Raw genomic sequence first — 25,164 nt, 5'->3', positions numbered from 1 at the left:
TGCTGGAGTGGCCATGTAAGGCCCCCAAGCGGTCCTGCCCGCCCGGTGCCCTGCAGAGAGCCTCGTGCAGCCCTGGGCACCGCCCCTGCCCTGCCCTGACCCCTTGGCCTCGAAATGCTGTCATCGGAGGAGCCGTCCCGCTCGGGACAAGGCCAGGATGGACAAAGCTAGAGCTGGGGCAGGCAAGGAGCCGTTCTGTCCTCGAGGCCGTGGAAAGAGAAGCACGCACAGGAGGCGACTCCTGAGAGCCACTCTGTTCGCCAGGCCTCTGCAGAGCGGCCACCATGGCTCTGACCCGGGCTGGCTGGCAGCTGGGGGCTTTGGTGTGGGGCGCCTGCTTCTGCGTCCTGGTGCACGGGCAGCAGGCACAGCCAGGGCAGGGTTCGGACCCGGGGCGCTGGCGGCAGCTGATCCAGTGGGAGAACAACGGGCAGGTGTACAGCCTGCTCAACTCGGGCTCAGAGTACGTGCCAGCTGGGCCTCAGGGAACAGGGAGTAGCTCCCGGGTGCTGCTGGCGGGCGCCCCCCAGACCTCGCAGCGGCGCAGCCAGGGCGGCCCCCGGCGGCGGCAGGCCCCTACCCTGCCGGGCCGCGTGGGCTCGGACACCGTGCGCGGCCAAGCCCGGCATCCCTTCGGCTTCGGCCAGGTGCCAGACAACTGGCGCGAGGTGGCCGTCGGGGACAGCACGGGCATGGCCCGGGCCCGCACCTCTGTCTCCCAGCAACGGCATGGGGGCTCCACCTCCTCCTCGGTCTCGGCCTCGGCCTTCGCCACTACATACCGCCAGCAGCCCTCCTACCCGCAGCAGTTCCCTTACCCGCAGGCGCCCTTCGTCAGCCAGTACGAGAACTACGACCCCGCGACAAGGACCTACGACCAGGGCTACGTGTACTACCGCGGCGCGGGCGGCGGCATGGGCGCAGGGGCGGCCGCCATGGCCTCGGCGGGGGTCATCTACCCCTTCCAGCCCCGCGTGCGCTACGAGGAGTATGGCGGTGGCGGCGAGGAGCAGCCCGAGTACCCGGCCCAGGGCTTCTACCCAGTCCCGGAGAGGCCCTATGTGCCGCAGCCGCAGTCCCCCGACGGCCTGGACCGCCGCTACTCGCACAGCCTGTACCACGAGGGCACCACCGGCTTCGAGCAATCCTATCCAGAAACCAGCCCCGACGCGGTGGCGCAGACCAACAACGGTGGCAGCACCTATGCCGGCGACCCCCGCCTCGGCTGGTACGCCCCTTACGCCAACGTGCCACCAGAGGCCTATGTCCCGCCGCGGGCAGTGGATCCCCCGCAGCCCCCATTCCGCTCACAGGAGCCACCCTACCTGCCCGTGCGCAGCTCTGATGCGCCCCCGCCCGGCGGGGAGCGGAACGGCGCGCAGCAGGGCCGCCTGAGTGTGGGCAGCGTGTACAGACCCAACCAGAATGGCCGTGGTGAGTATTGCGTGCCTGGAGCCCCCAGCCTCTTGTCAGTCCTCTTGGTTGTTGGTGAACTGCTCGCGGCCCCCAGAGCCCTCCTGCATCCTTTTACCAAAGACCTCCACTGTGTTGTTAAGAGACGTGCCCCACAGCCAACAGCCCCACTTGACCCCCCTCTTAGTCTTCCCCATCTGCAGGATTTAGCCAAGCAGATCTGGGTCCTGACCTACCTTTGGGGGTGGGAGCAGAGGGCTTGGCTGGTCTCTGGTGAAGTCCTAACTTTCCTGGAATCATCTGGGGACAAAGCCCTCCCACCTTGGAGGTGCCCCTGTGCCAGCTTCACAGAGAGAGGCTGGGAGAGCCAGAAACCAGGGTCTTCAGGGTCAGAAAGACCTGAGGGATGTCTCTGGAGGTGTGTCAACTTGGCCATCATTAAGCCTGAGTGAGCTTGGTCTGAATGGGCAGGTTGACTAGAGCACACACTGGTAGAGCTCCCTGAGATCAGAGGCTGCCAGGTGGGGCACTGGACTGGGGTACACATTTTAAGGGGGCTCCATAAGCTCAATTAGAAACTTTTAAATGAAGTGTTATCACATTTAGTGGAGTAGTTTTTAATTAATGCAGACAAAAAGTCTATGATGAATAAAATAACTGAATTTTTCAGTGGATCAGTAACTGCTGTGAGGAGGGAGTCATTAAAACTGAAGGCCAAAAAGCAATACTGATCTGCCTATATTTGGAAGATGGGTCATCACAGGTTTCTCTACCTTAGTTTGGATAGTTTTTTAAGTATTGCATTAAGAGATGATTTAGAGAGTATTTTGGTGTCCCCTTAAATTTTGTGCACTTCATTCCCCTTACCCTAAGCCTGGTCCAGAGGGAGAGTCACAGGAAGTAGCTGTGGCCTTGAGTGTGCATAGGGCTTGGAAGTCAGGCACCTTGGTGGCATAGTTCATAACACATGTGGTTACTAACCAAAAGGTTGATGGTTCAAATCCACCAGCCAGCTGCTCAGCAGAAGAAAGATGGGACGTCTCCTCTTGTAAAGATTTACAGAAACCTGATGGAGGACTGCTGCTATGAGTCTTTAAAGGCTTGAAAACTCAATAATGAGTTGTTATGAGTAAAATCAACTCAATGGCAGTGGACTTGGGTGCTTTGGTTGGGGTGAAGATATGACCTTCTCTTGGAGAGGCCCAAACTGCTATCCCAGGAGGACTCAGTGGAAGGGCAACCTTCACCCTCAGATGGGCAACTCAGTGTGGTTAGCAGGCAGGACTATTGCAGCAGAGACAAGGGGCAATTATTGGCCTGGCCAGAGCTGACAGGCTGTCTACTCACCCTCTGCTACCTAACATCCCCCTTTCTGCTCTCTCCCTCAGGAGCAGGTAGCTTTGGTCAGGGGCTTCTGCTCAGCGCCCTCATGGATATGCCTTCCACCCCAGACCTGCCTCCTTCAGGTTACAGTCAGTGCTTTTGCAACCTGTGATTATCTGCCCCAAAACAAGGCCACTAGGTCAGCTCCCCAAGTAAGGCCTGAGCCGTGTGGGGCCCAGGGGTCTTGACACTAAGCCCCCAGGTTTAGCCCCTTGGTTAACTGCAAGGACTGTTGGATGCTGGCACACAATATCTCTCTCTCTCTCTCTCCCTCTTCCTCTGAGGGACTTTCTCTCTCCCTGGAACCCAAAGCAAGGGGACAGGAGTTGTCCCCACTGGTAGCCCCTCTCCCTCACATCCAAGGCTTAGCACTCAAGGTGGGTGCTAAATCCCGCTTTGACAAGAACCAGCTGGAGGGTCCTCCTGCCATGGGAGAAGGAGACATCACCCTGCTCACCCTGGTCCTTCCCCAGCTGGCCTTCCCTCAGGCTCTCTCTCGCAGTACCCCTGTGGCAGGGTGTGTGACATCTGGCCATCAGTCACTCCTTGAGTCTTACCCCAAAGGAGCTAGACTTCTGTAGCAGCTTTCCTTAGAATGCAAGACCTCAGAGTGGGGCTCAGCCAAAAGGGCTCCACCCTGGGCAGGAGAGAAGTCTGAGGCCCCCAGATGTCATAGCACAGTGCTGATAGAGTCAGGCCTGGGACTCATCCTCTGGGCTACAGGCCAGTAGGGTTTCGAGGGCCCCTCTTTGGCCTGTTGGTTCTTAAGGGAGCCATTTAATTTAGAGATAGACGGGCAGGACAAAACAGCTCTTAGAGTGGCGATGCTTAGTGCTTAGGCCTCCTGCCAAGGCCCCTAGCCCCAGAGTTCATTTTGGGTCACAGATGTTTCTCCCCTGAATGTAGTATACTCAGTGCCAGATCACTGATATATGAATAGGCATCAAATCCAGCCCTGCTCTGTAGCAATGGGGAATGGGCCTCTCAGTGCTATGACTGGGCAAATGAACATTATAGGAGTCTGGGGAGGGGGCTTCCCCAGACAGGGAGGACTTTCCAGAGGGGCCTAAGAATTGCTGCATGTGATAGGTCACAACCTCTCTGGTGTTAGAGGTGATAGTGTGTAGGATGGGCAGGTATGTGTGCTGGTGATGAGGGGGGTTCAGGCAGGCTAATTTGGGATGATGAAGAGTCTCAAGGGGGGGCACATGCCATCTCCCTATTTCATTAGCTCTCCCTCCCCACCATTAGACCCAGAAGGTGGAAAATCCCAGCCTAGAGAAGGCCAAGCCTTGTCCTTGAGATCAGACCCCCAGGCCTGGTGTGGGAGCCCAGGACAGATTCTCTGAGACTGACCTCATTCCTCCTGGCCGCCCCTCAAGGGGTCTGAGGCTGGGCGCTGGCAGCCTGCTTGCATGCGTGGGCGTGGATGTGTCCTTACAACACCAAACACATGTGAGCACCACCCACGGCCCTCTATGTTCTGGTGGTTTCCAAGAGCTTGTCCTGAGTACCATTTCTTCCTCAGGCAAATGCATGCTTTTCCCCTCCAGCCAGCCTTCGAGGGTTATCTAAAACATCTTGTAATAATACCCCTGTCTCCAACTGTGAGTTACTGTGTGTAACTGTAGAGGAGGAGAGGAAGAAATAACAGGCTCTGAGAAGGCCAAGGATTTCCCCAGCTCTCACAGCACAGCCCTGCAGAGAAGGCTGGAGGATGGTGGTCTGCTTCCCAGGCCTGCTGCATCCTCCGTGCTGTGCCAGCCCCCTTTATGCCTCTATTCCACACAGGCCCTCTGTCCCCGACTCCCCTGGCCTCAGCCTTTCCATGTGGGTGATCTCAGTGCCAAGTAAGATCACCCTCAGCCCCAAAAGACCACCACCCTCCTCCCAGGCATTCCTCCCACCCTGGCCTTATCCAGCACTCTGGCAAGCCCGGCAAAGTAACGTGGAGCCGGCTGCCTGGCCACCCGCCCAGGCATCTCTGGTGACTGAGCCAGCTTCGCTTGGCATGTGTCCTCCATCCATTGGAGGCCAGGAGTGAGCTGCAGCTGCCTCCTCCCTGGTTTCCTGGCCCCACTTTCCCTCTATAGCCCAATTCTGCATCCCACTTATGCTGACCATGTTACTCCTCTGCTTAGAAACTTTCAGTGGCTCTCCTAGACCTTCAGGATAAAATCTAAATGCCTTAGGCTACCATTCTAGAACTAGAAGTACCCCTTCTCTCCTCCCCTCCTCTTTCTTCCTTTCCCAGGCTTCTACAATCCAAGGGGCACAGTGCTGCTCCTGGACGTAGATAGATATTATATCTCCCTATGACACAGTGACTGCAGGAATGGGCTCAAGTATGTCAGAGATTGTGAGCAGAGGACAGGACAGGGTTCAGAACTGTTGTTCATAAGGTTGCTGTGAGTCATACTAGACTCAGTGGCACCTAGTGACAACAACATGCATGTTCAGGAGTTAAGGCATTCAATGCTGATGGAAAGGGTTTAGTTCACTCATTGGGGGCACCTCAGAAGAAAAGACTGGCAATATCTGAAAATTTAACCTTTGAGAACTCCACGGAACACAGCTTTACTCTGACTCAGCCTGAGTTGGAGTTGGCTTGCTGGCGGCTGGTTTATGCACACTTGAGGGTGATTCCTGGGCACCTCTCTTCGCTTCTGGACTTGTTGGCCCAAAAGATCAGATCTGCACCCTTTAGCCTCACAGTCAGCCTGGCCCCCACTCCCACCTATCTCCTAAGCTTTTCCCCCCAACCCGGGTCACAGGACTTGGACTAGGTATGAGGAAGGAGAGGAGCAGACCTCCAAACCCCAGAGTCAGATCCCTCAGGCAGGGATATATCCTAACAACTCCTGCCGTTTGCTGAGAACGCCTGTGGGGTGGAGTGGCTTAAACTTGCATTTCCAGTCTTCCTCCCAGTGAAGTGGGGATTATCAGCCTCTTTCTACAGATGAGAAAACTGAGGTCTTGAGAAGTCTTTTAGCTAGGTGTGACATCTAAGATTCAGAGAGGCCTGTGCTCAGAGGATTGTGCCAGGAAGGCTAAAGGGCCAGACCAGTCTATGAGCTCAGGGCTTCTCTACCAGTTTCCTCTCTAAGCCTCGGATGAGATAATTACACTCACGTTTCTTGAACACTTGACACATTATCTCCCTTAATTCCCCTGGTAACTCACAGGCCAAACCTGTTACTAATGAGGAGAAAAACCCCACTAAAACCTACTGCCTTCAAGACAATTCAGACATAGGGTTGAAGTGCCCCTTAGGATTTCTAGGGCTTTAAGTCTTTACAGAATGCCTCTTCCTTCTCCCACAGAGTAATCTGTGGACTCAAACCACCAACCTTTTGGTTAGCAGCACAGCATTCAATCCACTATGCCAGGAGGACTCATTGGCATTGTTATTAGTGCCCCTTTGTAGACAAAAGGAGCCCTAGTGGCATAGTGCATCACATGCCCATTCGCTATCCAAAAGCTTAGGGGTTTGGATCCACCAAACACTTCTTGGAGTAAGATGGGCAGCCTCCTCCTATACGATTTACAGTCCTAGACATCTGATGGAGGGTCGCTGTAAGGTGGAATCAACCTGATGGTGGAGGGTTTGGTGTTTGCTTTCATGGCTATGATAAGGAGTACCTGGATGATGCACGTCTGAAAAGTTGGCATTTCAAATCCACCCAGAGACACCTCAGAGGACAAGTCTGAAGATTGGCTTTCAAAAGGTCACAGGTTTGCAAACTCCGTGGAAGAAGTCTACGCTGTGCATGTGGGATGATCATGACTAAGGATTGACTGACAACTGCGGAGGGAGCTCTGGTGGCTACGAATCTGTAGAGAGCTGCCCTGTTCACCCACAGAGCACACCTTTCTGGTGGTTCAAATCTACCTGTGGACAGTCTCCTCCCTTGCAATTTATAGCCTCCAAAAAGCCTCTAGAGGGTCAGCTAGGAGTCAGTTCTGACTTGATGGCAAAGAGATTGACAACAGTAATAATAGTGAAGATACCAGGCTTACTTGCTAACTGTAACATAACTCCACTGGTAAAACCAGCACCTGAATCTGTACAACTCCCTATCCCAAGTCCCTTACCACCGTGCATTCTTTTTAGAAGTATTCCTATGTTCTTGTGTACCCTGCACTTTCAGCTATTTGTGTGTCCATTTACCCAGCAGTGTCATTCTCACCCCAGACCCCACAGCACTTAATATGACAGACACTTAAGGCTGTGTCTCCTCCCTGTCAGCCACTGCTCATGGAACTTTACGTTTATAGTCTTTTAATCAGCATGACAATCCTACAAGGTAGGTACTAATATTATCCCATTATAAAGGTGGGGAAATGGAGGCCCTAAGAAGGTAGCAACTTGCCTGCAGTCATTTACCTAGTAAAGACAGAATTTAAACTCAGGAAGTCTTTCTTCACAGCTCAGCACTCTTTCTCCCTTTCCTGCAGTTATCTCAGATTGTCTTCTCAGAAAGAAGGAGAGTTTTTAGGCTGAGGAAGTTGCAACTAGAGGGTTAGGGAAGCTGTGGAAACAGAGGGCTGTGAGTCGCTTTTCCGCCTCCCTGTCTGTCCGTCGAGGGTCACTGGTGTGTGAACAAATAAATTGTCCAGGACAGCCTCATCCCAGGCAGACTTCTGCCTGATCATACAGTGGCCAGACCTCTTCCTCCCCAGGGGCTCAAACTGGATCATCCTTGCAAGAAGAAACCACCTCTAATGTCAGTAAACCACTTGCCATTGAGTGGGTTCTGACTTACTGTTCTGTGCTGCCAAGTCATATAACCAACCCATAGCTGATCCTCCAGCGAGTTTTCAGAGGTAATAACACACATAAAAGGAGATTGCCCATCTTTTTCCAGAGCAGCTGATGGATCCAAACGGCCTGTCTTCAGGTTGACATCGCAATTCCTTACCCACTAGGCCACCAAAGCTCCTTTGATATTTGTGACCTGATATTTATCAAACAATTACTATAACAGGTACTATGTCAAACATTTCAATTTGTCATTTAATCCCTTCAACAGCCTTGTGAGATACAGTTTTCATCCCCATTTTACAGATGAGGAAAGCTGAGGCTCAGAGAAGTCAAGTAACTCACTGAAGGTCATAAGTTATGACCAGGTTTGGGCAAAGGAAGCGGATTGTGTGTTTCCTCCTCTGCACTGCCTCGGCCTCACGCTGCCTCTGCCCCTTAGGGAAGAGTGTTTTCCATTCTCGGTCACCTTGGCTCCTTAAGTCTCAAAGCTAATCTCCCTGCTGTTAAATCCATTCCAATTCATCATGACCCTAAAAGACAAGAGTACGCCTGTCCCATGGCGTTTCTGAGGCCATAAATCTTTATGTGGTATATTTCCACATCTTTCTCCTGTGATGTGTCTGGTGGCTTCAAACCACCAACTTTTTTGTTAGCAGCACAACACTCAACTGAAAATTTATATTTTGCCACCAGTTTGAAGTCATTGTCTTTTCTTGTGTGTTTCTTTTCTTTCCCCTACCCTCATCTCATCTGTATTATCTAACCTAATATTAACTAACCTGTCTTCAGTTGCTATTGTTGATGTTTGCCATAGAGTCAGAACTGACCCCCAGCTGAGGCAGTAAATCACAGAGGAGATTGCCCACCCTTCTGCCACGGAGCATCTGGTGAACTCGAACCTCGTGTCTTTGGAATTGTAGTGTAGCTTCTTATCACTAGGCCACCGGTACTATGCAAATAGATTTTTAAGTCTTTAAGGGTGGTGGAGTGTGGGGTGTGGAGTCATTAGGGCCCTACCAGCACCAGACTTGGCCAGCCCAGCCCCCTCCCTCCTTTCTCCTGGCCCCCATCTCAAAGTCCTCTGGTCTCAGAAGGGTGCCCCTCCCCAGTCACTTCCAGCCAGAGTCCTCCCTACCTCTTGTCCAGGCCAAGAACAAATGGAAAACTCCCCAGGGCAGTGGCTGGAGTGGGCAGGAGAGGAAGGGAAAGAGGAGGGAGTGGAGGCGGTGGCCCGCCCAGCAGTCCACACCTGCTTCCAATTCCTGTGCCCGGCATTCCTGTGGAGGAGCACTTGGGGCTTCAGAGCCTGGAAAGGGTGGCTCTGGCTTGTCCCCTCCCCAGGCTCTGACCTTCTTCCCCATTGCTACAGGCAGCTGGAACAAGAGGGCCTTTTTGTCCATGTCCAGAATCACAGGATGAGAGTTGGGCCTGTGGTCTTTTTCCCCTTGCTTATGGGCAAGTTAGAAAGCAGACATTTCTATATCACCTGCAAAGTGGAGGCAAGGGGTCAAGAACACTAGAGCGGGAGGTGGGACTCAGGTGGAGAAGGTGAAGCCTGAAAGACCCTAACCCTTTTGGGGACACTTCAGGGGACACATCCTCATTTCCCCTGCTTGTAGGGGTTTCCCCCTAAAGGTAATTCGTTTTCAAAAGAAAGAACTTTTGGAATCAATTCCAACTTCTGCTTGACAGTTAAGCTTGTGCTCACACAGATGACACCAGGACCTTTGTGGGGTGCAGACATGGGGGTGTATGTGGGTGTTAGCCCTGAGCTAGATGGGGAGAGTTGGGGTCCTGACAGACTGCCTCCTGCCCTCACCTGGGTTCCATCTCAGTCACCTCTCTGGTAGCAGACACCTGCTCTGTGTTCCCAGACCTGGGCCAGCAGCTGTGTGAGGCAGATGGTAACACCCATGCCTGCCCTCAGGGCTCATGCATCTCAGGAGGAATTCATCTGCTCACCACATATTTATCAGGGACCCGCCTTTCTGTGTTCTGAGCAGTTCTAGACCTGAGGACTCCTTACTGGGAAACTTTTAAAAGAAACTTCAAACTTATTGCTGTCTATTCAGAGCCAATTCCTAGCTGACCCTCCAGCAAATTTCTGATGCGGTAAATCACACAGTAGTTGCCCAGCTTCCTCTCATGGAGCTAGGGGTGGTTTCAAACTGGCCACCTTTAAGTTAACAGCACAAGTAAAAATCCTTGTTTTTGTGTACCTTTATAAACAGGCAAGAATTACCTGTGCTTGTTTGTTTGTTTGTTATTTGTATGTGTGTGTGTGTGTGTGCCGTCAAATCGGATCTGACTGGTACAGGAAGAGATCGTCCCTCCTTTTCCAGCAGAGCATCTGGTGTATTCGAACCACGTGCCTCTAGGATTGCAGTTCAGCTTCTTGCCATTAGGCCACCAGAGCTCCCAAGAATTACCTGTTTTACATTATGAAAGGACAAATGATAAAAGGAAAATATATAGCTAAGTCTGGAGTACAGGGGGAGGGGACAGTTTATTAAAGAGTGGTCATGGTGGGCTTCATTTGAGCAAAGGCTTTTCATACTTGTTGCTGTTTGGTCAGAATGTACTCAGCTGACCCTGCTGCGGGTTTTTGAGGCTGTACATCGCATAGGAGGAGACTGCCCATCTTTCTTCCTCAGAGCTGCTGGTGGATTCAAACCATCAGAGGGGCTGCCATTGGGTTAGCAGTGCCCCTCCCAATGGTCTGTGTCAGCAGAGTCCCCTGAGGAAAGACTTGAAGGAGGTGAAGGAGTGAGTCGTACACCTATCTGTAGAGAGAGCATTCCGGACAGTTGCAAAGGTCCTGGAGCACGGCATTTTCAAACGTGTTCCTATGTAGTTGGAATAGAATCAGGGTGGGAAAAGGAGTAGCAGGGGACGGGTCAGAGAGGTCACAGGGCTCAGGCTGTGCAAGGGGGTGTCACAGCAGCTGCCCCTGAGTTGAACAGCTTCTACCATTTAAACAGGTCCCCTTCCTTGCTGTGTTGGGAGTGGGGAACGGAAACAGACAGACAATAAGGCGGCTGTTACAGGGAGCAGGGCAGAGTGGGAACAGAGATGGCGGGAAGTCAGATTCGGGGGATGAAACAGAGATTGAGCTGCTCTCCTGATGGATTGGATGTGAGGTTTAAGAGAGAGAGGGCTCAGGGATGACCCAAAAGACCTATGGCTTATACAGCTAGGAGCTAGACAGTACCATCAGCTGAGCTAGAAAAGCTGGGGGTTTTGTGGAAAAGGTAACCATTTCCGGTCTCTGAAGGACTGAAGAGGGCAGGGAGGGACCCCGGGAGGTAAGAGGGACTAAATGATCAAGGAAGGCATCAGAGGTGAGGGTGAACCACAGCACCCCAGGAACCCCTTGCTGTCAATTCCAGCCCTTTGCGATCTTCCATTGAGTTGCCAAAGCTGTAAATCTTTATGGGAGGAGACTACTCATCTTTCTTCCATAGCACAGCTGGCTGATTCAAGCCACCAACCTGTGAGGGCCCATTGAGATGGGGATGAGGACGAGGGGCACTGAACAGGACCTTCAAGGAGGCCCAAGGGCTGCTTTCACTCTGGCAGGAAGTGCGAGGTGGTGGCTGAAGGCTTGTTGAGAGAAGGTAGCTGACCTCCTCAACGGTCAGCCCCACCTGCTTCTTGGGCAGTTTGCTGCTCATCTGAACACATGTTCTGGATCCTTCTCTGAGCCCCACCCTGCTCCCCAGACAAGAGAAGGGAAGTAGTCATTGCCATTGGACTGTCTCTCTCAGTCCAGGGAGGGCCGCAGACGTGCACTATAAGAAGGGTCCAGGGCCATCGGGGAGGGATGAGCAGCACTGAAGCTTTGGGGCCTAGAGTTGGGTGTGTGTGTACAATCAAGTGTCAAGAATTCCAGGACAAGGACATCATGGCAGCAGAGACGGGGTAGAAAAGGTGAGAGTGTGTTGAAGAGCCGCCCCTGTTTCCTAGGGTGAAGGGAATTGGAAAGACAGGTTAAAGCCACACCACAGAAGGCCTTAGCTCTATCATCTGGGGAAATCTAGGCTTGATTCTGTAGGCAGTGGGGAGATTCTGGACCCAAAGATCCTGGAACCAGCTTTGCAGCCACCATAGTTCACTGGGCTGGGCTGGACTGGGGTCTCCCATTAAGGATGGAGCCAAGTGTCCGTTCGCCTGCCTCTCACGGACCAGGTGCAGCATCACTAGGGCCAGCGCTGACGATCTAATGTCCTGATTATTAGATGATAATTGCGTGGGGCTTGAGGGGCTGCCAGCTCCAGCCCTCGAGGCCCTGGCTGGCTCATGTTTATTCCAGGCAGCACTCCGAAGCCCTTTCTGCTCTGTCCCCACCTAGGGGCTCCTCTGGAGTCTGGCCGCGCTAGCCAAAACATCCCGCTCAGCACATATTTCACAACAGACTGACCGGTTCCTGCTGGCCTGTGTTTACTTCTCAGCCTTGGGCTCCAGAGATTAGGGCTCTTTCGCATTCCATTTTTCCATCATCTGCTTCTCGTGAGCAGGCAGCTTCGGGAGGGAAGATTATGAAGGAGATGGGGGGTTTATTGGGCCCACCTGGAAGGGGGAGCCAGGAGGAAAGTAGGTGATGGGTTTGGGTGAGCAGCAGGAATGTGGCCACAGGGCCTCCTCCCAGGGCAGCCTCCAGTACCCACTGAGCAGGAGGGAACAGATTTCTAATGAAGCAGGAAGGATTTAGGTCAAATGGTGGGAGAATTTCCTAACTGCCAAAGTGGTATCTGTAGAGGTTGCGAGAGGGTGCAGGCTCTTGCCCAAGGCTGGGAAATGGACTAAATAGCTCCGAAAAAGTATTTTAATCTCCACATGTTTATTGACCCACCAAATATGGGCTTAGAGAACAGTTTGTTTAGCTCTTCCATCACCCAGACAGGGAAAACGAGCCTCAGAGAGGGAAAGGGCTGCATGACTGCCTGAGTGAAGTCTAAGCTGTGAGAAAGCACCAGCAAGGACCCACCAGAAAAGGGGAGGCTGTGACCTCACCTCAACTCCAGCCCAGGCTGGGGCAGGGGGACAGGGTGAGCCTGTCCTGAGCATTCTAGACCCTGTGAGTCAGTGCAAACCGTTCCAGCTCAAGCCCTGGGTCGCCCGCAGGGAAGCCCCAGGACCTGGGCTGGATTGCAGAGCCCTGTGGTGTCCTTTCTGCCAGGTAAGCATCCTCGTTGCTCTAGAAGGTCTGGAAAATTCTCCTTGTTGTCATTTGGTACCAGCTCATGGCCAGCCCTCCAGCGGGTTTCCAGATACTGTAAATCACACAGGAGGAGATTGCCCATCTTTCTCCCAGGGTGCATAGCGGGATGTCACCTCTGTGTTAGCAGCAGGTCTGAAGGGGCCAGAAAAGATCAAAGAGGCCACTCCTAGAGCAGTGGCAGCCTAGGGGAGGGCCAGCACCCGATTCACTAACACCCAGCAGAGCAGTCTGACTTGACCTCTGGGTTGATCTAACACCTCTAACACCTCTGATCTGGGGTCTCTGAAGCTTGAACCCCTGAAGCATATATACAGCCCCCATTGTAAGCATGCTCCTTTGAGGGAAGTGCCTGCAGGGGACCAGTACAGGTTCTAGGTCATGAGTCCGGTGGAAGAACATTAGACTGACCGAGAAGGAGGTCAAGCTTGCCTGGGGTCACAAAGAAAGTCTATGACAGTGTAGACCAGAATCCTTCTACCTTTTGCAAACAGAAGGCGGAATGCTGATGGTGATCAGGGCCTCCCTGAGTATCCCAAGCAAGACCAGCCAGGCAGCCTTTGGATGCTATCCCTCATCCCACGCCTACTCCAGCTGAGTAAGATTAGAGCCATGCACGAGTTAGAAAGGAAGCTGGGTGTGCTTCTCCACACCCCAGAGCACAGGGGACCTCCACAAGTGATCCATTGCAACATGTTTGCAGAGTAGGGAGTTAGAGGCCACCCAAGGCCCATCTCCAAGGGATGAAATAAATTGAACATGGGGTATGTGAACCTCGGACTGATATTTAGCAGTGACTTAAGAGAAAAATCAAGCGACAGAATGAGATCTGTATTGACAATAATCATGTATGTATTTAAAAACACAAAGCAGGCTGCTGTCCAGGTGATTCTTACTCACCATGACCCGGTGTGTAACAGAATGAGGATTCCATCCTGGTGTTTTTGGTAGTGGATTATCAGGCCTTTCCTCTGAGGAACCTCTGGGTGGACATCAACATTTTGGTTAAAACTGAATGTTTAACGATTTGAACTCTCAGGGACCCCTCCAAAATACATGCTGCTACTGCTGCTGTTGTTCTTGCTGTTGTTATGTACTGTAGAATTGGAATTGACCCATCGCTGATCCTCTGGTGGATTTTCAGAGGCAGTAAATCACACAGGTAGAGATTACCCATCTATTTTCCCCACAGAGCAGCTAGTGGATTTGAACAGCAGGCCTTCAGGTTGGCAGCACAGCTTCCTACCACTCGCCCACCAGAGAGCTGCACTGCAAACTTTACCCAGTTACGCGGAGTTCAAGGGCGTGTGTGACAGTCAGGAGTGAGGATCAAGGTGAAATGATTCCAATAAGGCAAGAAGAGAGAGCTTTGCATAGACCAATGATTATGAAATGTTGGCTGGAAGTCAGAATTGTGACAGATGCAATTGTCTGCGCTTATAAAAAATGGTGGGGTGTATATCTGGGAGAAGTTTTCCTTGGAACTCATGTGAGTGAGTCTCCACTTCTATGCCCAAGGGCAGGATAAATCTATGTATGCTGGAAAATGGATCCCAGTCCCTCCTAAATATGACAATGGTGTGACTAATGACTGAAATCCTCTCTATGGCCTCCCTGTTCTGGGGTGAGCATTACCTCCTCACCAGGATCTTCATACTTCATAGGATCAGCTGATTTGGGCATTGCTGGACTTCACCCAACATTAGCCATTCCACAGCCAAAACCAGCAGATGACACCCCTGCCCCAACACAAACCTTCCCCCATTCTCTTCCCAGCTTCACACACCCTCCCCTCCCCACACCCAAGCCTGATGACAGAGCTGAAAGGGGCCAAGATCCCAAGTCTGCAGGCCTGGAAGCTGACGGAATGCCCCCTGGGAGACAGGGCCGGGAGAAAGAGGCCTTGTTCCTTCCTGGAAAAATATACCAGCCGAGGGAGGGGGCCGCTGTACCCTCGGACCTCAGCCTGGATCCCAAACACAGCTTCAACCCCCAAGGCAGCCAGCCCTCTTTTCCAGAAGCCTCGCAGAGCCAGTCCTGGTGGCATAGGGTGGGGCGTAGCAGGGAGGGAATGGTGGTGGAAGGAGGTGCCTCAGGGGTCCCAGGAGGCCCCAGTGATGGACATGGTGAAATCAAGAAAGTGATGAAATAATGGTAGGAATGATTCCATTTACATGAAGTTCAGAAGAGGCAAAAGTAGACTGTGGTGATTAAAAGGCAGATTTGCCTGAGATGGTGAAGAGGAGAAGCAAGTTGGACTGGAAGGGGCAGGAGAGAACTTTTTATTGTTTTTGCTGCTAATTTGACTTCAATTTGTAGCAACTTTGTGACCAAAAACAGATCAGAACTTAACTCTTGCACTATGGAAACAATCTTTACTGTGATGGTAAAAGACTGTGTGTATTTGTCTACACTTACAAAACCATATACCTAAGAGTCTATAAATTTGACTTCTTGTTGTTGTTGTTGTTGTGTGCCATCAAGTTGGAAACCACTCATAGCTGACTACCCCACCCCACCCCCCGCAGGTTTTCAGAGGCAGTAAATCACACGGGAGGAGATTGCTCACCCATCTTTCTCCCAAGGAGCAGCTGGTGGATTCAAACCACATGTCTTTGAGTTTGTAGCATAGCTTCTTACCACTAGGCCACAAGAGTTCTCTACACATTTGACTAGTTATCAAAAATCAGCACATCTATTCATTTGACCAGTGATCAGAAAATCAAAAAGAGAGCAGCAGGCCTTCTGGAAGGAGGTCCAGACCTGGGGTCTCACTACATGGCCTTGGGAAATTCATTGCCCTGTCTGAGCCCCATTTCCTCCACCATGCCCCAAAGCATGTGATGTCCTGGTAGTCTAGCGGGTAGAGCATGAGCGCTGGGAATAGTCATAATATATTAGGCCACGAATCTTGAAAGCCACCCACCTGGCAGAGGTAGGTAGCACCCATGTGACACTGAACTTGATTAACAGTGAGAGAAGTTGATCATCTCTGGCCAGACTCATGTCTCAGGTTGTGCTGGCAGCCCCAAGCTGTCAGTCCCTCTCCTGAAAAGGCTGAGACTCTGTCCTGAGAGGCTCTCCTGAGGAGGGTCAGACCTTCATGTATGAGCCGGGTCAAAGGTCACTCTGTGACCATGGTCCGGGCTCAGTGTATGAGCAGGATCAGAGGTTAGTCTGTGGTCAGCATCAGGTCTCAGTGTGTGACCAGGGTCAGGGCTCTGCCTAGGACCAGGGTCAAGGGTCAGTCTGGCACTAGGCTCAGAGGTTAATGTGTGACCAAGGTTAGGGCTCAGTATTGACCCAAAGTCAGGGTTCAGTGTGTGTCCAGCATCAGGCTCAGTCAGCAGACAGAAACGCTGGCCCTCAAGGGGCCCTGAGGACCCTGGGCCTCTTACTCATCTGGCTCTTCCATCTTCCTTAGACTGTGAAGCCAGCTCTGGGAATGGCCTAGAGAGGCAGGGCTGGGCCAGAAAAGGCTTGTGAAGCCATCTGTGTAGTGTTTATTGAAACAGAGCCTAGGAGGGGAGTCAGGTTGTGTGATGCCAAATGCTGGGTCCCAGGAGGGTCCAGGCCCAGCTGATCACCCCCTCACACCCACATATAACTGAGACGAGGAACTTTGATGATGGTAAATGGGAATGTATCCCCTTTCCTCACCCCGACCCCCAGCGACAGTCCAGGACCCAGGGTGATAACTCACCCCCAGCTCAGCACCATGGTGGCCTCTTTCTTGAGGACTTGAGGCCCCTCAGGAAGTGACTGCAGGCATTCCTGGGGGCTTGGGTCATAGGGCCTAGGCTCGCCAAGGCAGCCCCTATCAGCCAGGAGCCACCTCATCCTCACCCACCCTGTCCTCCAAGCTGCCACTTCATTCCAAGTAAGTGATGTCATGCTGGCTGCTTAGACCAGGCCCCCATACGAAGCCCAGGCCTCAGGGAGAACTAGGCCAGAGTCTGGGGTCCAAGGTGTGTGGGATGAGGGGAAGCTGGGGTGACGGGCCAATGTCCCCATCAAAGCCTTCAAAGCAGTTCATCTCCTCTGTCTCATCTCTGACAAGATGGTTTTGTCTGCAAGGTGAGGGGACCAGAAGAATGTCTCAGTGACTCCAGTGTCCCCGCCCCCCCCCATCCTGTGTTCCATGGCTTTATTCCAACCCTCCCACTGCCTCCTAAAAGCAGAGCATTCTTAAAGCTAAGAGGAACCTAAAACCTCTTTTCACCCTCCCCTGCCATTTACCTACTAGAATCCTTGACCCCTTCAAGCCAGGGCTGAGCTGAGGCTGGGTCAGTGGTGTCTCCCCTGCCCACCCACCCCTGCCCTGTCACTCCCAGTATCACAAATGTGCTTTTATTTCAGTGCAGGAAGGGGCCTGGACACCGAGTTTGGTTTCTGCTTATTTCTAATCACTTGGATCAGTTCTTTCAAAGGAAGTGGGGTGAGACAGACCCCGACTCTGGCACAGTCCAGAGAACAAGTAGTCCACAAGAGGGCTTGACATGGACCCTGCAGGGATGAAGAGAGCCTCTCTTAGGTCAAGGGCAAAGGAGAGGATGCAGACAGGGGATAGTGTGGTCAGTTCTGGGGGAGGCAAAGGGTGGAGGGTGGGAGGGGGTGGTGGTGGAAATGACAGGAAGAGAGGAGCCCTGAGAGGGTCGGGCTGGATGCCCAGCTGGGATCCTGCTCTGTCAGCAGCCTGCTTGGGAAATGTTTTCCTTCCAGCCTCACCCTTCCTGCCCTTTCTGACTTACGCCAACCAAAATTCACCTGGTTCTGCCTGTGTGATCCTCCTGCAACCCACCTCAGACCAGAAGCCCAGGGAGCCCTTGGTGGTTCATGAACGTGTTCAGAGAAGAGAGATCCAGGGGCTGGTGGCCAGAGGCTGGGGCACAAAACAACATGAGGAGTGTCTTTCAGGAAATTGCTTGATTCGCTCAGTCCTGCCTGCAGGCCTTTGTTCCTGCTGCACCAGCGCCCCCCACCCCCCCCAGCTAAGAATACCCTTTCGGCAATGCTGGCTCTTCCAGCTCTGCCCAGTCTCCCTGATCTTGCTCCTGTCCAGGAGGTCTTAGTGGCTCCACATCATGGAGCTCACATGTTATCTAGCCACACCTGAGCCCAGGACTGAGCACACAGAGGGAAAGGTCCAAATCACATACCTAACTCAGGGTGAGAAGGCTTCCTGGAGGAGGTAACAGCATGCAGAGAGGAAGAGAACAATAGTGTTTGGGGCTGGGAAAAGCCTAGCTATGTTAACATTGTCCAGCCTGACCCTCTCCATTTCCACATTCTTCCTTCCTCTCTCTCTCCTGCTCTCCACTCCAGGTCTCCCCGACTTGATCCCAGACCCCAACTATGTGCAAGCGTCCACGTATGTGCAGCGGGCCCACCTGTACTCCCTGCGCTGTGCAGCGGAGGAGAAGTGTCTGGCCAGGTAAGGTGTTGAGGTCCACGTGCAGAAGAAGGAACCAGGCTGCTCATTCACAAGCCGCATGGCGTTGGCCTAGTGTCTGAGCCCCTCAGGACTTTGACCCTGTCCTCTGTGATCCTTGCTGGTCTCAAGGAAGTCAGGAGAGAGGAACAACTTTACTTTTGCTGCAGCCTTTATCCTTTATGTCAAACCCAAAGATCCATCTTATTCCCACGTACAAAAAGAGAAAACTAAGTGGGGGTGGGAAAGGATTTGAAACCTTTTAGGTTGGAGCTGCCTAACAAGGCGGTTCCTCTGTGGCCAGGGGGTGGGGGGTGGTGGTGCTGGGTTTCCATTGCTCACACAAAGACCCAGGGAAGTGCTATAAGATAGACAAGCTTTCAGGATAGTAGATAGGTTTAGGAAGGTATCTGGACAGAGGACATTTGTGACTTCGGCCCAGGCTGCCCCAGGCCATCTTTTTACCTGGGTCACAGCAGGGGCTGTACACATAGGGTGACAAAGAGACCCCAGTTCTGTGTTATCGGAGAGGAAGCAGACCAGTGTACACACCCCAGAAATTGAGCAGAGCCAGCCCACCATTATTTATGAGTGGATTCTGCCTCCTGTGGAGGTTGCTTCTAAATTTATTAGTGTTTGGCGTTCTGCTCAAATGTGTGTACTTCGTGACCTGCCATCATCTCCCTGTGGAAAGAAACTCGTTCAAGATTATGCTTGTGTGCCGCTTTGGTGGGTAGATCCATTGAAAGCACATATTTTTCTTAATTGCTTGCTTTGTTGACATCTGCACTCTGTTTACATTTATTTCTTAGTATCTAGGAAGACTTTTAAAGTGCCAGCCTTTTTCTCTTTTGTGGAAGCTCTGGTGCACAGCCATTCAGAGTAGCTTCCCAGTCTGTTCATTGGCTGCCTGCAGAGAGACAACAGAGCTTGCAGGAGAGTGGACTCAGTGCATGACTTGTTCGTTGAGAAAAGTCGTGTTTTAAATAAGTAAATAAATGCCAGCGCGATTAGTATAGTCACTGATGTCCACTCTGGTGCAGGTTTCCTATCTCATCACAGACTGGTGACAGTGTTTGAGCAGGCACCAGTCGAGGGACCACACCTTGAGAACCACCCAGGGCGCCTGCCTTCTACTGAGGTCTCTTCTTCTCTTAAGTTGTCCTTGAGAGGAGAACATAACGTTCCTATTATAATTCTTCCTCAATGGGAAACTTACAACCTCAGTGGCAGCCTATCCAGTTGAGGAGTTGGAGGCAAAGCCAGAATGTTCGTATGTTTTCACAGAGCATCCTGTGTGCCCTGACGTGACCTTCCAGATGTGATGGGGAGGGAAACCTCTAGGCTCTTCTCTGCCTTGGGGCATTTCTTGGTCAGGCTAGAGAGACTGTCCCCCCTCAACTCATACCCCAGTGACAGAAGCAAACAATGTAGAACAGGAGAACAACTAAAATGAGGGGGTGCACAGGCTAGGGCTGTGGGCAGTGAAAGGGAGATGTTGGCAAGGCCTGCAGCTTCCTGAAGATCAGGCACAAGACTGCAGACCGAGGAAACCCACAGAACTAGAGCCCAGGACAGGGGACCCTCCAAGAGTGTCTCAAGTATGGTCTGTGAGCTGGTGCCAGCTTGTACACAAAGTCCAGAGGAGGGAAGGAACACACTCCAAGTCTCACCACGAGCCTGTGGCCAAGCTGGGCCTAGAACTTAGCCCCGCATGGTTTCCCACGGTGTGCCGAGCTGAACAGAAGGGTAGGATTTAAATGAACAGAGAGAAGGAGGATGTTTTGTTCCAACCAGACACAGACGGATTCCAGGCCTCCCCCAGCCAAGGCTAAGGGCCTTTCGTCCTGGCAGACAGAAGTCTGAGCCGCCTGTTGTCCAGACATCCTTTCAGAAAGCAGGCTAATCCCCATGGCTGGCCACCTCCTTCCTCTGGGGTTAGGACCCAGACCTTGTTGGCTGGGTGTGTGTGGCGGGGAGGAGGGGTGTGTGTGCATCCACTCTGAACCTCCCCTGGTTCCTCCTATCTCTCTCCTTCTCCCTTTCTCACAAGGCATGGCTCAGTGTGCTCTTGAGGCAGCACGTGTCTATAAACAGGTACTCTGCCAGACCTGAGCTCCATGAATTGACCTCCAGGCCTACATTAGGGAGAGGCAACCCAGTCTCATCCACACCAGTGTGGGGAACGTATTGTGTCGAGGGATGCCACAAGCAGAACTGCTGTACCTCCCAGGCCCATCAGGAGCCCTCTAAGTAGAGCAGTGGAGGCATACTTCCTGGAGGAGGGTCACCTGAGTTGGGCACAGGAGGTTAAGTGAGCTTTGGAGTTCCAGATGGATTGAACTTCATGGGCAAAAGAATTGATCAGAGAAAGAGCCAAGCCTGTTTGAGGGCCTGGGTAGGAGGCCAGAGCCCAGGGTGTGTGGAAGCCTAGGAAAGTGAGTAGGCTTTGGCAACAAGGGGCTCATGATGATTTTTATGCCCATGCTCGTGACACGCACTGATCAAGAATTAGGGTTCTTCCTCTGCAGGAGGGAAGGTTTATCAGACCCTTCAGAGAAAGGCTATTATTCCAAAGACTTTATCTTGGCCGCTGCTCACCTCAGAGGGCTAATCTGCGCCATGGCTGAGCGTTACTTGCAGACATCAAGGGCCCTCAGAGGGTCAGCCCAGGCCCAGTGCTTTAAAAATGTCCGGCTGATTTAAGAAGACTCCATGGGGAGGCTGAAAAGGAGAGGCAAGCCAGATTCACTGAGGGTCCAGAGAGGGGAGGAGCGGCCCGAGCCTCAGCCACCATGGAGGAGTCGCATTCAGAGACCCTTGTTGGGGGAACCAAAGACCAAGAGGGATAATGTGACCTGTTCTGGGGTTTGGTGTCACTCCACCCGCCCCCACTCACTCATCTCCCCCACCTGTCCCCACAGCACAGCCTACGCCCCCGAGGCCACTGACTACGATGTACGGGTGCTACTGCGCTTCCCCCAGCGCGTCAAGAACCAGGGCACAGCGGACTTCCTCCCTAACCGTCCCAGGCACACCTGGGAGTGGCACAGCTGCCACCAGTGAGTGGGAGCCCGGGGTGGGGGAGTGGCCCCCTCCCCCCTCCTCCTGTGGGCGGGGTCCTTGGGCTGCCTTCCTCTCCCATGAAAGCTCGGGAATATGCAGGTATTAGTTGAACAGTCCTGTGAGGTGTTCTCTGCCAAGGACATGTCACAGGATCAGGAGCATCTCAGGGAAGGCTTCCAAATGCTGGGCTAGCAAATGGGACAGAGAGAAATGTCTGGAATACAGGGCATCGCCCAAGGAAAGCCAATGTGGAGGGGGAACCCACAAAAGAATTGAGGAGTTCTGAAGGAGAGGGCAGCCTGGCTGGGTGAGGAGCATGAGAAGTACTGTCCTTTGAGACTCAGAAACATAAGAGGACACAACAGGACCAGCCAGGACAGGACAGGATGGGAAGGAAGCCCATGGTGGCTGGGCCTTCATCCCTCCTCTTCTCCTCCCCCCACCCCAGACACTACCACAGCATGGACGAGTTCAGCCACTACGACCTACTGGATGCAGCCACAGGCAAGAAGGTGGCTGAAGGTCACAAGGCCAGCTTCTGCCTGGAGGACAGTACCTGTGACTTTGGCAACCTCAAGCGATATGCATGCACCTCTCATACCCAGGTTGGGCTCCAGAGGAGGGGCAGTAGGCACAGGAGCACTGGGGCGGGGGTTGTTTAGGAGAACAATACTCAGCTGAAGACAGGCTACGACCAAGACTCCTGAACTCCCCAGTTAGTGTGGGGGTCCTCATACCAACCCTCCCAGCACCACAGGGCCCTGCTGGCACCACGCCTTCCTGGGAGGCCCTTTCTGTACATCCTATCTAGAGAGATCTGCTCATAGAAAGAAAGGAACACTCTGGCAGAGTCTGGATGAAATAATGTGCTGTGTGCCTGCTTACCCACCCAGTGGTCCATTGACCTATAAAATTCCCATCTCCCTGCTGTACATCTCTTTATCCCTTCTCCACCCTTCCTTCCTTCAGTTTCTCCCACCCATCACCTTCTCTCTCCATCTTCTCCCTCATCCACCCATCCATCTATCCATCCATCTATCCATCCATCCAATGTGCAGGACGGCAGCAGGACCCACACTGAGCAGCTTCCCTTGTCTAGAGGAAGGAGGATGCAGCCCGGTGAGGGTGAGCAGGGGGCAGCTCTGGCGATGGGCAGCACCCCAACATCTCCTCCTTCCCCTTTGCCCAGGGTCTAAGCCCAGGCTGCTATGACACCTACAACGCAGACATCGACTGCCAGTGGATCGACATCACTGATGTGCAACCAGGGAACTACATCCTCAAGGTGGGTCTCCGAGGAAGGGGGGCACCTCCTCCAACCACATGCACGTGTTCAGTGCCCCCACCCCAGTGCTGAAATATGCCTCAGCTTCGGGGTGAGTTTCCTTCTCTCCAGCTGCTGAGCAAAGTGCATCCTAGACCAGCACAAGACTTCCCTTCAGGCAGGCACAGCTTGTCTTTCCATAAAGACACCAAGGAACCTTCAGCCACCCTGGCTGCATGAGGAGCATGAGAAGGATAATTCTGGAGGAGGGGGAGACCCTGTGTTCTATTGACGATAGACGAAAGAGAGTAAGGGCAGGCTTAGAAAGTTCGTGTGGTCCACCTCCCTGTCTCCAGGCAAGGTGGGCTTTGGCCATCCGTGAGAGGACATACCCCTCCTCTGAGAGGGACCCTCTCAGCCTGATGAGTTCCTAAGAGTGATCCTTGCAGAGTCAAGGGCTTCTGTGAACAAGAGTCCATCTCTTCTGATTCCCTCCTGCTGCAGTGGACACCCACTCCACCCCCAGCCCTGGAACAGGTAGAAAAGCATGTTGAGAACATACAGTCCAACCTGACCCAGCTGTGCAAGGGTCTGGTTCTCATGCCCTCACCTAGGAAAGCCAAAGTCAGCCTCCTCCATGCAGGCGAGAAGTGAAAATGGTGATCCTTCTACCAGCTCCCTTGAACCTGCTCCACACAGAAGTTCAGGACAGAAGGAGCAGGGAGATGGCATAAGGCAAGATGCTGGGGAGGCTGCATTGAAAACAAGGACCAGAAATCAGCTGTGCAGCCCCCTCCTGAGTCCTTCTCAGCAGACTCATGCCCTCTGCCCATCGCCATCCGGGCTCTGAGGCTGCAGGTGTATTCCTGTCCTCCCCTCTTTCTTCGAACATGTCTGAATGCTCTCTGAATTCTGTGCGACAGGGCTGCAAACCAAGTAGATCATGGTCCCTTCCCTGTAGGGAGTATCCACTAGGACTTCAGAGTACACATCCCTCTCATTTTCGCGCTATCTTATCTGACCGTTCACATTTACAACACCCTTCAAAACTCTTAAATCTGACCGTTTTATTTACTAACGGATGCGTCTCGCAGGAGTGAATGCTGAGGTGTGAGGTGAGGGGGATGCCGGTGTACTAGTTAAGGTTGTGTGTCATCTTGCCTGGGTCATGGTTCTCCATGGTTTGGCAATTATGTAATGTCATTTGGCACTTACAAAGTGACAAAATCTGGCAGTTATTTAATGAAGTGTTGGAAGTTATGCAGTGAGCTTCCATTTCGTGATCCAGTACCAGGCCTTTGGAACATAACCATGTTGATAAGTGAGGGGTGGGTGTAACGCAATATCCTGAAATGTTCTTCAGATGAAGTTGGTCGATCCCTAGTCCAGCGAAGCTCCACTCCACTTGGGCCAACATTTAAAAGACCAACATTGTGTCCTCTATTAATTTTCTAGTGTATAACAATTTGCTGCAAACTTGGTGGTTTAAAAAAAGCCAAAATTTATTCCCTCACAGTTTAGAAGGTTGGAAGTTCAAAATCAAGGTGTTGGCATGGGTGGTTCCGTCTGGAGGTCCTAAGGGAGAAACCATTCCATGCACTCTCCTATCTTCTGGTGGTTGCCATCAACCCTTGGCTTGTGGGCACATCACTGTAGCCTCTCCCTGCTTCTCCTGGTGGTCTCTTCCACATGTATTTGTGTGTGTGATCTCTTCTTCTTATAAGCACACTAGTCATTAGATCAAGAAGCTGTTGTGTGCCATTGAATCGGAACCAACTCATAGCTGACTCTTTGACTGTTAATCACATGAGAGCTGGCCCATCTCTCTCACTCGAAGCAGCTAGTGGATTCGAACTGCCTGCCTTTGGGTTGGCATAGCTACTCTTTACCACTGAGCCACCAGAGCTCCCTAGTCAAGAAAGCCCTAAATCCAGGATGATTTCTGCTCAAGATCCTTAGCTATTATAACTGCAAAACCCCTATTTCTAGTTAAGGTCATATTCTGAAGTTTGGAGTGGAAATGCATGTGGGAAACACTATCCAACCAACTGCAAGTGCCAACAGCTCCCTTTCAGATAAAAATTCATAGGCAGAGCTCGGGCCCATCGTCTCAATGCATGTCAGGGGTGCTGAGCATTCTGAGGTAGGGCCATTTCAATGAGGCGCCTCGCGAGGCCCAGAGTCAGGCAGATAAGGCCCCGCACTCACACTGTGTCCTCTGAGGCAGCCCCTAGCCTCTCTGACCCTGAGTTCCTGGACTAGGCAGGCTCTGGTTCTGTGAAAGCTTCAGTTGTTCGGTGAGGGGACCCTGCCTCTCCTAGCTCTTCGTCTTTCTTTTGCTCTGCGTGTATCCCTATTTTCACATCTTTCTGAGTGTCTCTTGACTTCCCCTCTCTATTCCTCTTCTCAGTCTGACTCTCCACTACCCTCCAAGGTGACCAGGGGACGTGTTTTCTTCCCACTAACAACTAAAGTCCTTTCCTCTCTGTCTCATCTTTCTGCAGGTACACGTGAACCCAAAGTACATAGTTTTGGAGTCCGACTTCACCAATAACGTGGTGAGATGCAACATCCATTATACAGGTCGCTATGTTTCTACAACAAACTGTAAGATTGTCCAGTAA

The 25,164-nt window shown here is 52.4% G+C and overlaps 1 protein-coding gene across 1 annotated transcript; it reads left to right on the top strand.

The window, feature by feature from the left end:
* Positions 1-284: 284 nt before the first annotated feature.
* Positions 285-25,164, top strand: LOXL1 (lysyl oxidase-like 1). The gene is made up of 6 exons (XM_006888312.1): positions 285-1,434; positions 18,105-18,213; positions 21,135-21,272; positions 21,725-21,881; positions 22,466-22,561; positions 25,045-25,164. Exons 1-6 carry the CDS (start codon positions 285-287, stop codon positions 25,162-25,164), a joined length of 1,770 nt encoding a protein of 589 aa, XP_006888374.1.

The sequence above is a fragment of the Elephantulus edwardii genome, unplaced genomic scaffold, assembly GCF_000299155.1.
Source record: "Elephantulus edwardii isolate Elephantulus edwardi_28Jun2011 unplaced genomic scaffold, EleEdw1.0 scaffold00066, whole genome shotgun sequence".
NCBI classification, from domain to species: Eukaryota; Metazoa; Chordata; class Mammalia; order Macroscelidea; family Macroscelididae; genus Elephantulus; species Elephantulus edwardii.
The sequence above is the reverse complement of the archived record's forward strand: the minus strand, read 5'-3'. Positions and strand labels throughout refer to the sequence as shown.